The sequence below is a fragment of the Rhamphochromis sp. 'chilingali' genome (assembly GCF_963969265.1).
Source record: "Rhamphochromis sp. 'chilingali' genome assembly, chromosome: 14".
NCBI lineage: Eukaryota > Metazoa > Chordata > Actinopteri > Cichliformes > Cichlidae > Rhamphochromis > Rhamphochromis sp. 'chilingali'.
Genome location: NC_137941.1, coordinates 34704111 through 34719726, shown reverse-complemented (window position 1 = coordinate 34719726; position 15616 = coordinate 34704111). Strand labels below are relative to the sequence as shown.

Here is a 15616-nt window from a genome sequence, read left to right as displayed (position 1 = left end):
GCTTTCAGATCCTTCACTGTGTGTGTGTGTGTGTGTGTGTGTGTGTGTGTGTGTGTGTGTGTGTGTGTGTGTGTGTGTAGTGGGGCGGGGGGTCATGGTCGCAGCTGCAGCCCTTGGGGATCATTCCTTCAGGAGGGCAATGACTCCAAGTTTCCAGCTGCTCTGTTTTCAATGCAACAGCATGTATGTAGCGTGTACATAAAATAAAAGCTAAATGCGTGCAAAAAGTCCACTGCTTCTTATTGATGGAGTCCGTAACCCCTCCTGATTGTGTGGTTAGCATAGTGTTCTGGATTGTGCATTTTAGAAAGTGACACCTATGCTACTACTGTAAAATGGTTAAAAGACAATGTATGGTATACACATTGTGGGCCAAACAAAGACGGGAACGCTGCAGTCGCTTTGCTGCTGGAGAGAGTTCCTGTGATACTGCAGTACACAAAGTAAAAATATGCTTTAAGGAGCCACAAGTGTTCCACTGTTTAGTGTCTTTTTGGCCAATTTCTCCAAGGGTCATACTTCCTTTTTGTGCTTCTTGGTAAGATTTATTTTAGAAAAGAACACAGATAAGGCCTTGTTAATATTTTAAGCTTAAAACCAATTTAAATAGTAATTTTCATCAGCATTCAATTCCTTTTTCTGTTTTTTAGAAAACTTCAAAAGAACCCTGGAAAACAGGGTCACAGCATTTATTATGAATCTGTACATAAATATTTCTTACAAAACAGGAGAACACAAAAATGAAACCAAAAAACAAACAAACAAAAAAAAACACTCATTTCATATGTTTGTATAGAAAAATAAGCATCTCTCCTCTAATTTACTTTTAATCTCTCCACCTGTGCTCTACTCTGCCTGCAGGGGGCAGTGTGAGCCATGGAGTCAGTCATAAGAGCACACACGTCTACTTAAAACACAAGCATGCAAAAGTCAAGACAAACCAGAGACACAAGAACAAGACAGAAGTGGTCTCATCCAAAATGACAATCTAGCTGGGAGCAGGGGGGGACGGGGGCGGGGACAAAAAAAGTCAACGTTTATTAACGGAGTATACAAACTTGTCTCAGGTGTTTTTAACACTTGTTTTTTTCAGTTTGATTTCATCTTTTTGAGCTTAAATATACAAAAAGTGCACTCACCTACATCATTTATACAATAAAAAACTGTTTGTGAAATGACACTCCTGACATACACGTGCAGCAACAACCGCCGTTCAGCAGGGTGGAGGCTTGGAAGAGTGCAGGGTCCATCCCAGTGTGTCCTGTGCTCTGTGGAAATCAAACGGACGCACCTCTGTTCTGTCGAACTCATTTTGTGTGTCCTCTGCGTGTGGGCGGTGCTTGTCCTCTACTGCAATGAGTTGCTATTGTCCAGGCCCAGCCCCGCCATGTCCGCGTCATTGTCCTCATCTCCGCTGTCCCCCGACTCGTCTTCACTGTGGCCTCCCAGCATCACCTGCTGTACTGCCAGCGTGGCACCGTCTGATGTCAGGCTCTGCAGACCCTCCATGTTCATCGTCACCATTGTACCTAAAATATTGAGACAGTTTTTTTAAAAGCTTATTACCAAAAAAGTCAGAAGGGAAAAGCTGTGGCTGGAAACTCCCGACACGAGTCACGAACATGTCTCGTTGTTTTCCAGGAAATGACAAACGTTTGCTTTGTGTGCTTTTATTCTGCTGTATCATGTAAAACACACATATGATCTTACAGTTTTGTTTTTGTTGAATTAAAACTGTATTTGTTTCAATCTGCCTTGCAGCCTTGAAATAAATATGGTCTGTTACACCTCATGTCCTCTTTCATCTCACTATATGAAGTAGAAGAGCTGCTGTGAGCCTTCAGCATCTTTGTTTAAACTCAAACTGTATCAGACTAAGTTGGGATTGACAAGATGGCGCCGGTGTGTGTGGCTGCTCGTCTGTCATTGCCAAGTTTGTTCCTGCTACAACGGTCATAACCCACGTGTGTTATTTAGGACCATTGACACTGTTCTAAATACTCCATTGAATGTCTGTTTGGAAGTTTCTCCTGATATTTGCAATGATTTTTTAACTTTTTTATTGTAAAGGTTGTCACCACCAGGGTTCTTATCACAGCTCCTGACTCTGACCCTCTGTCTCTGTCCCTCGCACTGCTGTTTTCACTCAGTTTGAGCTTGTGACGCTCTCCACTTTAGAGGCTGTGGTTCGCCATATTAAGCCCACAGGTTCCCCTCGGGATCCTTTTCCTCCACAATTTTTTAAAGAAATTATTCCTAGTATATGACAGTATGTCCTTGAAATTATTAATAGCAGTCTGCCTTCTGGTGTGGTTCCTGCAAATTTCAAGCATGCAGTAGTGCAGCCACTGCTTAAGAAACCTGGCCTTGATCACACAGTTTAAGTGAACTATAGGCCTATTTCCAAGCTGCCTTTAGTCTCCAAGGTTTTAGAGAAACTTTCTCTGTCAGCCTTCTCGGTTCCGAATCATCTTCTGCTCCTCTGTCATGCGGCCTGTGGGACACAGGGTTCAATCTTAGGGCCTCTGCTCTTTTTATTGTATCTATTGCCTCTGGGTTCCACCCTTAGAAGGCATGGGATCGCAGTTCATTGTTATGCCGATGACTGCCAAATTTATTTGCCACTGAAGCAGAAAGGTGGCATCTCCATAAAACCTCTCTTGACATGTCTAGATGACATTAAAGCTTGGTTGGCTCTAAACTTTTTAAATTTTAATGAAAATAAAACAGAGTTGTTGGTGTTTGGACCTAGTGGTCCCTGCAAGTCGTCCTCTGTAGATTTGGGACCTCTGGAAATCTATTTTAAACCTGTTGTTACTGACCTTGGTTTTAAGTTGGACCACCAAATTAGAGCAGCAGTGAGTCTTTAGTTCATCTGTTTAATGTCTGTAGTCCAGATTTTTTTGCTGTGTAAAACAAACGGGGGTGGCCAGAGCAGCTTACAAAGTTCGCTGTTCTTCATGCTGGAGCTTGTTGATCAGGTGGTTTGTTCAAGAACTCCTGCCAGCTTTTTCCTAGTAAAACTTCCTGTCATAGCGACAGCACTGTTGTTTTGGATGCTGGAAAAATCTTTTTTTCTCTACCTGAGTGCACCGTCTCTGTAACAGTACCAACTCCTCTGTGCTTTCCACATTAAGCTACTTAATAGTGACACCTGAGTGCTACAGAGCTGTACATTAAAGCATTGAATCAAACCATTTGTGTCGAGGATTTTTAAACAATCAAGTTGTGAAATGTTGCAGTCCTAGTGACATTGTCAGCAATTTGTTAAAAGCAGCAACATTTGTGATACAGTGATGACATTTGTTGCCAAACTAGAACAACAGTTTGTTAAGCAGCAGCAGCAGCAGCGGACAGGAAGTCTGCTGGTATCACTACATTGACTAGTGTTTGTTTCTCTGCATTAACTCTAATATATGGGCCAAGTACAACAACGAAAGCATCTCGATACGGTGTTGTGCTGCCTACCATCAGGCATGGCCCCTCCTCCTGCTGCGATGGAATCAGGCCAGAAGCGCTGCAGTGGCCGGTTTTGAGGTGTCTTTTTCTTGGCTTTGGGTGTCTCTGAAGAGCTGGCATCCAACATGGGCTGCAGGATCCGTCTCCGTGCATTTATAAACCTGCAGACACAGGGTGATGCTGGCTGTACAGACCTTTGCACTTCAAATGCTAACAGGTGCTGATTAGGCTCACTGTCAGGTATGGACAGCTGTATGGTTAGCTGGATTTTACACACCCTGACTCAAAGGACACAAAGAATAGGAACTGTCTGATGTCCTGTACATATTAAATACACCGTAACCTCCTTAAACTTAGCTAAAAAGGTGACACTTCCCACCTTTACTTAAAGAAGTTGCAGTTATTAACTTAGGGCAAAGTTAAATATCATCTTTTTTGTTTTGTTTTCATTAGGCAAAAAAGCAGAGAGGTCAAATGGCAAACTATGGGAACAAGTCAGAGTTTCATCAGTGAAAAGTGAAACGAGATGAGCAAAGAAGAAACCCTCAGCTGATCGCAGGAAGCCCTGCACAATTACCTGGCTGACCAATTATACTACAACAATTAGTGGAAAATTGCCTGCCATCACAAACATGACTGTAAATAGTGATGTAGTTAGTATTTTCTTGGGTAAAGAGCAACTCACCAGTTGTTGACCTGCAGAAGTGTCAGGTTTGTTTGAGTAGCAATCTGCTTCTTTTCATCCTCTGTGGGATACGGATGCTGCACAACAGAACAGGGTTGAAATGCATCACTATTTTGTAAGGACTTGAGTTCTATACAGGCAGATGATTTATGCACAGAGACTCACCCCGATGTGCTGGAAGAGCCATGAGCGCATGACATTTGTGGCATGCTTTGGAAGAACGCCGCGCTTGTTCTTGGTTGAGTTGTCCTCATGACTAAAGAGGTTCAAGTCCTGGTGAAACTGCAGCTGAAGCTGAGTACACAGATGTTTGTTTAGCCATCTTTTAATTATCTCAACAGAATGAAAGGTTATGTTAAATTACAATACTGTTCCACATCATTTAACCAAGGACCTCAGCTCTAATTTTGAATTATTTGCCCTTAATGACAGAGCACCGATCTTAAAAAGCTACACCATTTGATATTAGGAGCAGACAACACATTATCTGCCATAGTCAATACGCAGCAAAGGTTGTTGTTACATTGTTATAGAACAAAGTTACAACATGAAGCCCTCCAACACCTCTAAGCTTGTCTTCATTTAGTTCAATTAACTTTTACTCTGCCTCTCATTCTACTTTTAAATACTCTAGGAACCACAAGTGGGAGCAGTAAAATTCAATGACAGGGATTCCACTTAATAGCACGGCAGCAACATAGACAGATGTATTACCTGATTGTTCTGGACGCGTATTGTCCCGGGAGAAAGAGCCTGTGTTACCACCTGGCCCTGAGGAGTTACAACTGTGACTGGCTGGTACACAGTCCCGCCTGAAATACAAACACACAATTTTCTAACCTGCTCAGCTGAGTGCAGAAGACTCAATCAGAGTCCTGTTGGTACATGTGAATATCTGGGCTACAGTCATTAGTGCAGTACCTGAGGAAGGGGTCGTACGCCAAGATGACATACCTGCGACCACCTGGGTGGGGTTGACAGTTGTCACAGTAACGTTTCCTTGCTGCAGGGCCGATGCTGGAACTACAATTTGACCCTGGGGACTAATGGTCCCTGATATGGAGCTGGGGGTCTGTGTAATAGAGCATGCATACATAAAGTAGGCGCATGTATGTCTTCCATGCTGCTAACTCTTATAACGCCATTTTTAAAGTATTCCCATTTAGCTGGCTAATATACCCCAGCAGGGGCACTGATCAGTGGTAGCTAACTCTTCACCTGAGGCATTTGGTGGTGACGCCTGCAGTTCACCTACACTGCATACCTGAGACTTGGTGGGTGAGAAGCTCTGGGCCTGGCCTTGTACAGGCGAGTATGGGCTTCCCGGGTCACCACTCAGCAGAGTCTCACTGTTCATCTTAGTCTTGAGGCAGGCGATGTAGCGACTGCAAAAGTCCTTGCACAGGTCGCTCACCTTCTCCAGCTCCAGCAGGTGGATCCGCAGCACCTGGATGGCTTTCACCATCTTCAGATAGAAGGAATGGAAAGAGTTCTTAGGCTCAACATCTTTCTGTTTAACAAATGTTTACCTGAGGGTATTACAGGGAGGTCAAAGGTCAGGTCCAGTTATGACAGTCGCTTCCAATCACAGCACAGAATTACAATACAGCACGATGCCACCCTGTGAAGATTTAATTACTACTTATTTGTTGTAGCACAAGGTCTTTCTCAGAAGGAAAATACACCTAAAAAAGTCTCAAATTTATGCCCTCCTTCACATTTCCAAAGCCATCCCGTGGGCTGTCTTTAACAGGCCGATTCTGGCCCCTGTAGCCGTTTACTGTCACAAAAGTCTGTGGGCTTCTACTGTTGCTGGCCCTTCAGAGAGAAGTGAAATCAACAAACAAAGAGCTGAAGTGAAAACAATGAAAAGTGTCCACTAAAGCTTTTCATGCTGTTCTTGATTATCTTTTATTATAGTTTAGTTTTTGTGGTTTGTGTTGACCTTCTGTCACTCCCTTTCTTTTCAACCAATCGGTGTATCGACATCCCTGCTGAGCTCCAAGTTGTTGGTTGTTTGGAAGACAATATGCAAGCGTGTTCGGATAGGTTACACAGCCCTCTGCATGTACAAACATAAATGCTGTGAAATAAGGTTTAGCTTTCTGAAGCAACAATGTCTCACCAAGTTGTCAAGTTCAGGGTCTTCACTGAAGAAAGGCTTCCCCTCCTTCTCTTGATTACGGACAAAATTCTCAATGTCCACATCAAAGCTCGCTGAGGTGATGCAATCAGAGCTCAGCGTGGACTGCTCACACTTCTCAAACAGCAGGGCCAACAGAGGGAACAGAGGATGCCTACGAAAGAGACACACACACACACACACACACACACACACACACACACACACACACACACACACACACACACACACACACACACACACACACACACACACACACAGAAAAAGGATCACTTCAAGCTTCATCAGTAAGAACTTGGAAAATCCACAAGGACGGGGAAAAACAAAAAAAGTATTAGCAGCAGGACATGAGACCTAAATGAATCAGAACTCTGTGTTGACATCAGACATTTAATATATGTATATTTACACACACAAATACATACACACACAGTCCTAAACTCTTTCAACCGTTCAACCTGCTTCCCTCCTCAGGTGAGGTGTGGAGGATATCCTGAACTTGGTGAAACTTTCTTCGAAGTGGAGCTCACGTTGTTGGACTCTAACACTTGGAAAATAAACTCTCATTTGATGTGAGGATGTAACCAAACTCTTTGTCTGGACCCTTTTAGGACACTAGCCTAACATCAGCTGACATAATGTTAGCTTATAACCAACTGTTGCTGCCTAAACAACAATGGTTATAAGCTAACATGATGCTCATTGTAAGCGATCAGGGGGCAGCAGGGTTACAAGTCTAATCTGCTGACGATATGTAATTAGGACAACATTTGGAATAAATAATCATGTCTATGCACGTTTTCATGTATTAAAGATTTGACTTCAGTTCAGGAAGTCAGTTTGGAGGTGAGGATGAAGAGAAAAAGAGGTGTGAGAGAGAGCAGTGGTGGAGAAGCTTCCTTCTCCAGAGGAAATATGCATGTGCAAACTTTTGTTCATATATAGTTTGATTTAATTTTAATTAAACAGCTTGCATATACTGTTACTGTTGAGAATGTCTGATTTTCTATTTCTATTTAAACAAACATACACTCCTACCGATATATGGATGCCTTGTCAGCGTCCATGGGTGTCTGTGGCTCTGTTGGTGCCGGGCTGGGCACCTCTCCCAACGTACCCTCCATAAACTTCTGCTCCGAATCACTGTCTACCTTTATGATGCCTTGCATCTGCAAGGAAGGTGAGAACAGACAAGAAACAGACAATTACAGCACGAAGCGTTCAAGACAAAGATGACATGTGACAGCGTGTGGCTTCATTTTAATAGCACTCCTTTTCAAAGTCATAGGAATTTTCAAGCAAAAAGACTACTTTCTGAGATCCACAAGTTACTAACAAATGACTACAGAAAACCTGGACGACCTGACAGCTCCTCAAAAAGTATCTACTGCCCCCTGGTGTGAGGCTGCAGTACAGGTCATAAAGCCCACCCTCTCTGTTAGCAAATGGGGCAGGGCTCAAACAAAAACAAAAGAAGTTCACCTCAGATTACTAGTACTAGTACTGCCATTACTACTACTCATGTTGATTTGGGTTCAAGGAGTCACCTTTCTTAGAAGTCTGATTAGCAGCAACAGTTAGAGAAATTTGGGTGTATCTGCTTGGGAACTGGAGGCAGAGTCTAGATACTGAGAGAAGGTCTGTTTACCTTCCATAACCACAACCTGCTGTTTCAAACTGACAATAAGGAAACTGGACTAACAGAAAGAACATGTTTCTACACCCAGTTACACATATTAATTCAAGTGCTTTGAAATGACAGTCTTCACTGGTGGGGATAGTTACAAAGCTTTCTTCGTTATGAATTAGCATACATGGTTTTATTGAACATTTGAAGAACCAGCAAAAAAACCAAACTCTTGTAGAGGACATGAAGTCAGAGATAGAAGCGACAAGGAGCAGGTGCATCTAATACAGGTAGAGCTGCTGCAAAACCCCACAGAGCTCACCAGCCAGCGTAACAAATTCTGGATCCTTTGCTTTTAGTTAGCATTAGCAGCACATGCTGCCTCTGATGTGAAAGGACTTTTATGCTGCGCACTGTGATTCACAGCAATGGTCCCGGGTCAGCCCTGACTTTGTGTTAAACTAATCCAAAATTAATGATGGTATTTCTAACCACTAGATATACCACAACTTTATCCTTTCAACAGCTGCTGAAAGTTAGGGGACCTAGCTGCTAGATATTTATATTAGAGATGGACCGATCCGATATTACGTATCGGTCCGATACTGACGTAAATTCCTGGATCGGATATTTGAGAGAAATAAAAAATGTAATCCGATCCATTAAATATCAAAAAAGCACCTCACAAAACTTGCGACATGGCGTAACTCGGCTCATAACCTTAGAACGTTGGAGCAGTATGCTCACGTGATAGAGAGACTGTGTGTATTTGTAGCCTCGCTACCAAACCAGCATTTTATCTCCGAGGAAGTTTTCCCAGAGAGAAGTAAAGCAAGTGTGTAAGTTCATCTCTGAATGTTTGTAAAGCATTCCTGTGTTAAGCTTAACAACCGATATGGAGCGACTGCCTCTCTCTCCCTCCCTCTCCTGCTGCTACTTCAATCGTGACACTGATCAATGATCAGCTGATCGGCTTTTCTGTCGCGAGTCCGTCTCTCTTCTTTGTTTATCGCCCACTTCGCGCCAGAAAGAGGAAACCAGCGGCTGAACAACCGCAGCACGTTTAAGCTTGATGCTGTTAGAATTTATTTAATATTACTTTCTACACCAGGATCCTTTTCTACAGCTGACGGCTGGTAACTGTGCAGGGGCGGATCTAGAAAAGTTTAGTCAGGGGGGCCGATAGGGCATGAACAGGGAAAAGGGGGCACAAAGACATACTTTTCTTTCTTATTCTCATTTAAAATGTCGAGCTTTTAATAAATAATTATCTGAATCTTACACCCAAAGTTTTAATCTGATGTAAAATGTATAGAAGTCCATTACTGTATATAGTAACTGTTAAGTCTAATATACCCCAGTAAGCTATAGTACTTTATCTATTGAATCTATTTAATTATTCTTGAAAAGAATAATTGATTTATGTACATTTTTTTTTCACACTGCATCAAATTAAAGTTGATTACGTCGATTAAGCATCATGAGGTGGGGGGTGGTTCCCTTTTTTTTTTTTTTTTTTTTTTTTTTTTTTTTTTGCTGGGAGTTTTAGGACCCTATTAGTTAGCTTGCTTACTCTTTAAAATACCAGAATAGGGAGGATGGAGCAGGTTTAAGTTTGTTAGATTGATCAGTGTTGCTGAACTATGAAATATTTTGGGTGCAGTGTATTTTTGGCATACAGGTATAACAGAATAGCTTTAGTGCTTTTTGTTTTTTTTTTTTAACTTGAGTATGAACTTATACAAAAAGCAGCAAGATATTAAAAAAACAGTTTTATTGATTAAAAAACACTATATCGGATTCATATCGGTATCGGCAGATATCCAAATTTATGATATCGGTATCGGACATAAAAAAGTGGTATCGTGCCATCTCTAATTTATATAGAGATCCTCCAGCTTCAAACTGTATCACCCTTCAAGGACCTGCAGTTCAAAAAAGCGCCCCTCCGACAGCCAAACCCATCTGTTTTCTGATTGAATAGTTACATTTGTGATTGACATGACATTGACCAATCAGATGAAAGGAAGAAAAATAGGATCAAAATTCGTACTTGTAACTTGAAACTTGAGTGCAGAGTTTCACATGTATTCTTTGGCTAAGTCCACACACAAATCTTTTTTTACACATACAAAACTGATTTACAAGTACAAAATATTTATGACCACAATTTGAGCCCATAGAGGAGTCAAAAGAATTATGAGAAGAGATCTGGAATTAGCAGGTACGACTGGCCTGTATGCACAATGACCACACAAGACTCCACCGCTGAAGAAAAAGCATGTTGAAGTGTGTTTTAAGCCTGACTAAACAACATTTAGACAAGCCTGTGAAATACTGGGAGAACATATTCTGGTCAGGCGAGACCAAAACTGAAACCTTTGGATGCTGTAATCAGAGATGGGCAGTAATGCGTTAGAATGTCTCAAGACAGTGACGTAAGCGAGTGCGACGTTCGTGACAACAGCTGTGTGCAGATCAACAGTGGATAATATATCGAGTGTGGGAGAGAGTATGAGCGTGCAGCGTTTAAAGCGTGGAAGTACTGACCTTACTTTGAGTTTGATTCCATAAAAAGTGACAAAAACATTAGTGTCAGTTGTGCGTGGGAAGAAAACTTCTTTTTACAGCGAAAAAAACCCCTAAACAAGCACCGAGTGCACAACGACGTAATGGGAAATTCACAAAAACTCGCGGATTCTTCCACTGACCGCTGCGGCACACCTGCACCAGGGTAAACCTCCGCCTGACCCACTCCTACTTTACAGGTGAAAATAGAGCAACAGGACCACTAGTCTTTGACTTTATTTATTTTCTGCTGTGTTTTACTTACTTACTTTGAAAGACTGAGTGTAAACACAAAAAATATTTTATTTTATGCGCTGGAATGTGCAGAAAATAGGTTTAAATGTTAAACTAATTTCTTCCAGTCAGAGAATGTTGCATATAATTTAATTTTTGCTTGATGCATAAAGTTAAAAGATTAAAACTGATAAAACAAGTTAAAAAAAAAAGAGACTTTTCCATTTGATTACATTTTGCATGATGGATTATGCAGAAAAAGTAGAATTGTAATCAGTAATTAGTTACTGATTACTTTTTTCAAGTAACTTGACCAACACTGGCTGTAATACACACCATGTTTGGAAGTCAAACACCCCAAACCGAGAGTGAAGTTTGGAGGTGAGAACATCATGGTGTGGGGCCATTTTTCCAGCATACGGCACTCGCACACTTCATATATCTGAAGGAAGGATGAATGGAAAAATATACCGACATTCCTGATAAAAATCAACTGCCATCAGGGCCAGCCAATCACACGACCTGAATCCAATTTAAAAATCCATGGAAAGAACTAATGCTTATTGTATTGCTCTATATAAAGCTTTGTTTTTTAACAAACACTTTGCATGTCAGCTGTCATCAGAATTGCAGACTGTAAAATATATAAGACGTTCAGAACCAAAGTGTGTCAGGATAATGAAAGGATGAGCTTTAAAGGATAAACTTCACATTTGACTGCAATGATTCTTTGATTACAGGAGTTGCTCTCAGCACCACCCAGTGACAGACGAATCATCCAATAAGCCCACTCTTTATGCTAAATTCACTTATTTAACTTTGGAGCAAAATTATAGTAACTCAAAAATGACCTGATTAAAAAAGAACAAAGGCTAAACTGCCAGATTATTTACCGTCAGTGAAGGCTGCAGCTGTCTTACTGAGGAAGTTCATGAAAGAAAGTCAAAGGGATTATATATCCATGTAATTGGTATCATATGTACCGTTATCCTCTTTACCTTTAGGCGCATAAACAGTTACTCAGTTTGGGATTCAAGAAAACTGATGATGTCCGCTGTGCTCAGCTTCTGTACATATTAGGGCAACACTTCTGTGATTACTATATGTTTAGATTTTAAATAATTTTCTACTGAACTAAATGTAACACCATTGTGTAAAAGTTGAGAAACACTGTTTAAGTGCTGGGTTTGTCCTCCTTTTAGGCCTACGGTGGAGATCTGAAGATTTCCCTTTGAGGGAGCTGATGCTGAAGCCTGAGCTCTTCTTGATCCCTCTAATGAACCTCAGTCCTCCTGATGTTTCTGACACGATGTCTGCCTCAGTGGGTCAAACGAACATCTGGCACAGGACAGCTGTGTTGTAAGAATAGTAGGTTTCTACAAATCACTGGACCCAAGAATCCAGACCCAGTTGGCTCTGATAGTCTCCCTCACTTGTTTTTAGCTGAGTAAATGCAGCTGTTGATTTAAAAAACAAACTACTACTACTCTGGGTCATGTTGTTAAATGAAAAGAAAAAAATTATACTGCTCAGAGAGTGCAAGTCTCCAGTTCTCTTTATGTTAAAATCTCAAAAGGCAACATTGAATCTTTAGATAATTACAGTAACACTGTGTTTCTGAGGTGTGTATGTAGCTGTCATTTCTCTTGTCTAAAGTCAGGATAACAAAGTTACACTGACTAATAAGTCAAACATCTCGACTATGAGCAACACTGGTGTATAACAACAAGCTTCTAACAGTGTGTGTGCTAACTGCTAATCCAACTAACAAATTAGCAAGGATGAAGGAGGAGGATGTTAGATGTTGTATACAACTATAGTATGGTAAGATGTGTGCCTTTTTAATTAAACCAACATGGCTTTATTTGCCTTAATTTCCTGAGTCTTGAGGAGCAGTAAAACCACCAGCAGAGATGTTAAAACTGAACAACCCCGGCTACATAAAAAGCACATGGGATATGCTCACGTTTACATCCTGTGGGGCTGTAGACAGGAGATCAACAACTCCTCCACTAAGAGTCACTACTTCCATTCCCTTTGTTAACATCTCCATACTTTTTTCAAACAAACTGTTAAAAGAAATGGAAAGCTATTAAGATTCATTAGGTTGTAACCCTTTTCTGAAATATTTTTTTAAGTCCCCAGTGCATAGGTCTGGCAGAACCCTCATGATCCAGAAAGTGAAACACTACCATCTCTGGTGTCCAAAGAATAACAACTGAGAATACACTCCCCCAACTTCTATACACCTGTGTTAACAGACCTCTCTGCACCGAATCATACTTGTTATTAATCTCTGTCTCTCTTCCACAGCATGCCTTTATCCTGTCTTCCTTCTCTCACCCCAACCAGTCACAGCAGATGGCCCCGCCCCTCCCTGAGCCTGGTTCTGCCGGAGGTTTCTTCCTGTTAAAAGGGAGTTTTTCCTTCCCACTATCACCAAAGTGCTTGCTCACAGGGGGTCATATGATTGTTGGGTTTTTCTCTGTATTACTGTAGGGTCTACCTTACAATATGAAGCACCTTGAGGCGACTGTAGTTGTGATTTGGTGCTTTATAAATAAAACTGAATTGAATTGAAATGTGAGCAGAGGCTCTGCAAAAAACTTTATTGAGCAAAGTCTTTCTCCCTTTTTACACTGTGCCTGCCTACTGGCAACACAGTCCCTTCAAGGAGCATAAATCTCATCCCCAACCATGTGACTGCAGCCAACAATGACTTAGATTGAACACAAATAGACCAAAAATGATTGCCTGCGTAGGGAGGAACATTTCTTCTTAGTCATAGTTCATTCTTAGCTCTCAACACCCACAAATTTTAGCACCTAAATAAAGATGTTTTTTAAGCAATTTACAAATATGCATACAGATAAATACTAGGAGGAAATGAGGCTTACAATGCATTACTGATGTCTCCCATACTGAGTTTCAGAGACAAGCTCACAGTCTATATATTACTCAAACTGGTGTAACAGCATTGACACCGATTGCGTGTTCACGTTATTCTGCTACCAAGGCTGACTTCTCACCACTAAAAATAAATTATCTATTAGGCAGAGTCCAGAACACTCAAAGTTTTAGCCTAGAATGTTTAGCTGTCCCAATTATAAACAGTATCCCGTCCTGCTGTTGTGCTTATTCTCTTTAGTTAACTAGTATCTCAAAAGAGCAGACTATAGCTCCCTGCAGGTCCAAGCAAAGTTTGTCCCTCTCACCCACCTGCTGCTCTCCCTTTGGGTACTTATCTATGGAGACTGAGTGGGCTGCCATCACGTTCACTGCAGATGCTGCAAACACTGGGGCATTATAGAGTGCAGGGACTGGTGGCCAACCTACACAGTACACACAGTTTCAGTTAGACTGCCTCAGGTGTTTGCACATAAGCTTCAAATGACAGAACTGTTCTGATTTCATTATTAAACTATTATCAGTGTTACTGGCTTTGTTAATTAGGTTGGCATTGTTACGGTAAAATACAGAAGTATGGACATAATACCGTTCCCCTTTGTAACACCAAGATGCAAAATATATACAAAATGTCAATATTAGAACAGAAATGGAGAGGGGCTAATGATATGTTGAATATGAATGTTGTCTTCATACGTGCTAGTAGCGAAAGCACACTACGGGGTCCAACGTTACTCTTCTTTGCATATAGCTTATCCAGCTCACCTCTAAAAGCCAAGAAGAGGCTGGTATCATGAACCTAAGGGGTGTTGTACAAATAATAATGCTGATGTTATATCTTAGCGTGTCTTGCAATTGATGTTAACACACCCACCACGATTTAGCCTTTAGCTCGTGTTAGCTGTGGCAACCGTGGCGGCAAGGGGACATTAAAGTGAAATAAATCCTTTGGGCTAATATTAGCCTACTCTCCTATAACCCGACTAACGTTACTCGTAAACAAAGCAGCCCGACTGGGAAAACGGTCGTTTTCGTACAGCTAACAATTATCCAGTAACGTAAACGACACATTTGCGCTAGTTCACGAAGCCAACCTAGGCTTCAGTCAAATAAGCAACCATATGGCCGAGCTAACGTCTTCGACGTAGCTAAGTATTAACTTCAAAGTGTATTCGTGTTGGTAGTGCAACCAAAACGCAAAGCGCCATATTTAGCGAAGGTAATCGCGGCCAAAAAACAAGCTAGCTGACCAATCTAGCCAGGTACAGAAAAAGACCCTCCTGCGGATTGATACGAAGTAAGCCATTTTACCAAATAATAAGACAGCGTCGGTCGCTTAACAGTATGCATTTAAAATTAAATTATATTTCTTGTCAGCTATATGAAATAATTGGGCAGCAAAGAAATTATTAAGTATTGGATTGCTAGCCCGGTTGATCCTAAATTCCTCCCCTTTTCAGTCAATCAATCAAGCGGGGACAGCTGCCCTCTACTTCCCCTCCCCTACGTGGTAAAGTGTTGGGCCTCGTTTCTAGCGCTCGCCCTTTGCTTTTCCACAATCCTCCTCAGCCCCCAAAACGCCGACATATTTTTTAACCCCCCCTCCCATGTATACAGTTTTTTTTATCCTTCACAGAGCTCTGCCGCTTCTGTTTCCTCTAAAAAACACCCTCTGCTGCCCTGACTAAGTCCGCGCTCCTCGCCCCGGGACATTTTTGCGTGCGGCCCAGATTGTTTGATTGATAGGGAACGGAAAAAGAGGGACTTTGAGTGACAGCTTACCTGAGTGCCAATCTTCGTCACACTGACAAGCGGCTGCAGCAATCGGGACCCGCAGTTGTTGCGTTACGTCATCGCGCAAGGGCACGCAGGGGCGCAGGACTCATGATTATGTATTAGGTGGGCGGAGACATGACGTTCTGCTGCCTGCGAGTCCTGTTTTTTTTTTTGTCTTAGCAAAAGCGATTCACTTCCCTCGCTTTATGCTTCGTTC

At 41.7% G+C, this 15616-nt stretch overlaps 1 protein-coding gene across 6 annotated transcripts; it reads right to left on the bottom strand.

Annotated features, from left to right (window-relative positions):
* Positions 1-17: 17 nt before the first annotated feature.
* pknox1.1 (pbx/knotted 1 homeobox 1.1) lies at positions 18-15497 on the bottom strand. 6 transcript variants are annotated; one of them, XM_080903468.1, is made up of 11 exons: positions 15406-15445; positions 13936-14048; positions 7326-7456; positions 6270-6441; positions 5409-5609; positions 5066-5216; positions 4859-4956; positions 4310-4438; positions 4145-4221; positions 3469-3620; positions 18-1529 (listed from the first exon to the last, which is right to left on the bottom strand). In XM_080903468.1, the coding sequence occupies exons 2-11, from the start codon at positions 13984-13986 to the stop codon at positions 1348-1350; spliced, it is 1344 nt and encodes a 447-aa protein (XP_080759594.1). In that variant the 5' UTR covers positions 13987-14048; positions 15406-15445; the 3' UTR covers positions 18-1347. The 6 variants fall into 6 exon arrangements, with proteins under 6 accessions (XP_080759594.1, XP_080759598.1, XP_080759596.1 ...); XM_080903472.1 differs by having other exon boundaries at positions 5099-5216; XM_080903470.1 differs by lacking the exon at positions 13936-14048 and having other exon boundaries at positions 15406-15497.
* Between the last annotated feature and the right edge of the window lie 119 nt (positions 15498-15616).

Coding starts and splice junctions, on each gene's coding strand:
- pknox1.1 (XM_080903468.1), bottom strand. CDS start 13,986: ATGGCAGCCCACTCAGTCTCCATAGATAAGTACCCAAAGGGAGAGCAG. Junction 5,610..6,269: donor ACCCTGAACTTGACAACTTG/GTGAGACATTGT, acceptor TTCTATCTGAAG/ATGGTGAAAGCCATCCAGGT. Junction 4,439..4,858: donor TACGCGTCCAGAACAATCAG/GTAATACATCTG, acceptor CTGTGTACTCAG/CTTCAGCTGCAGTTTCACCA.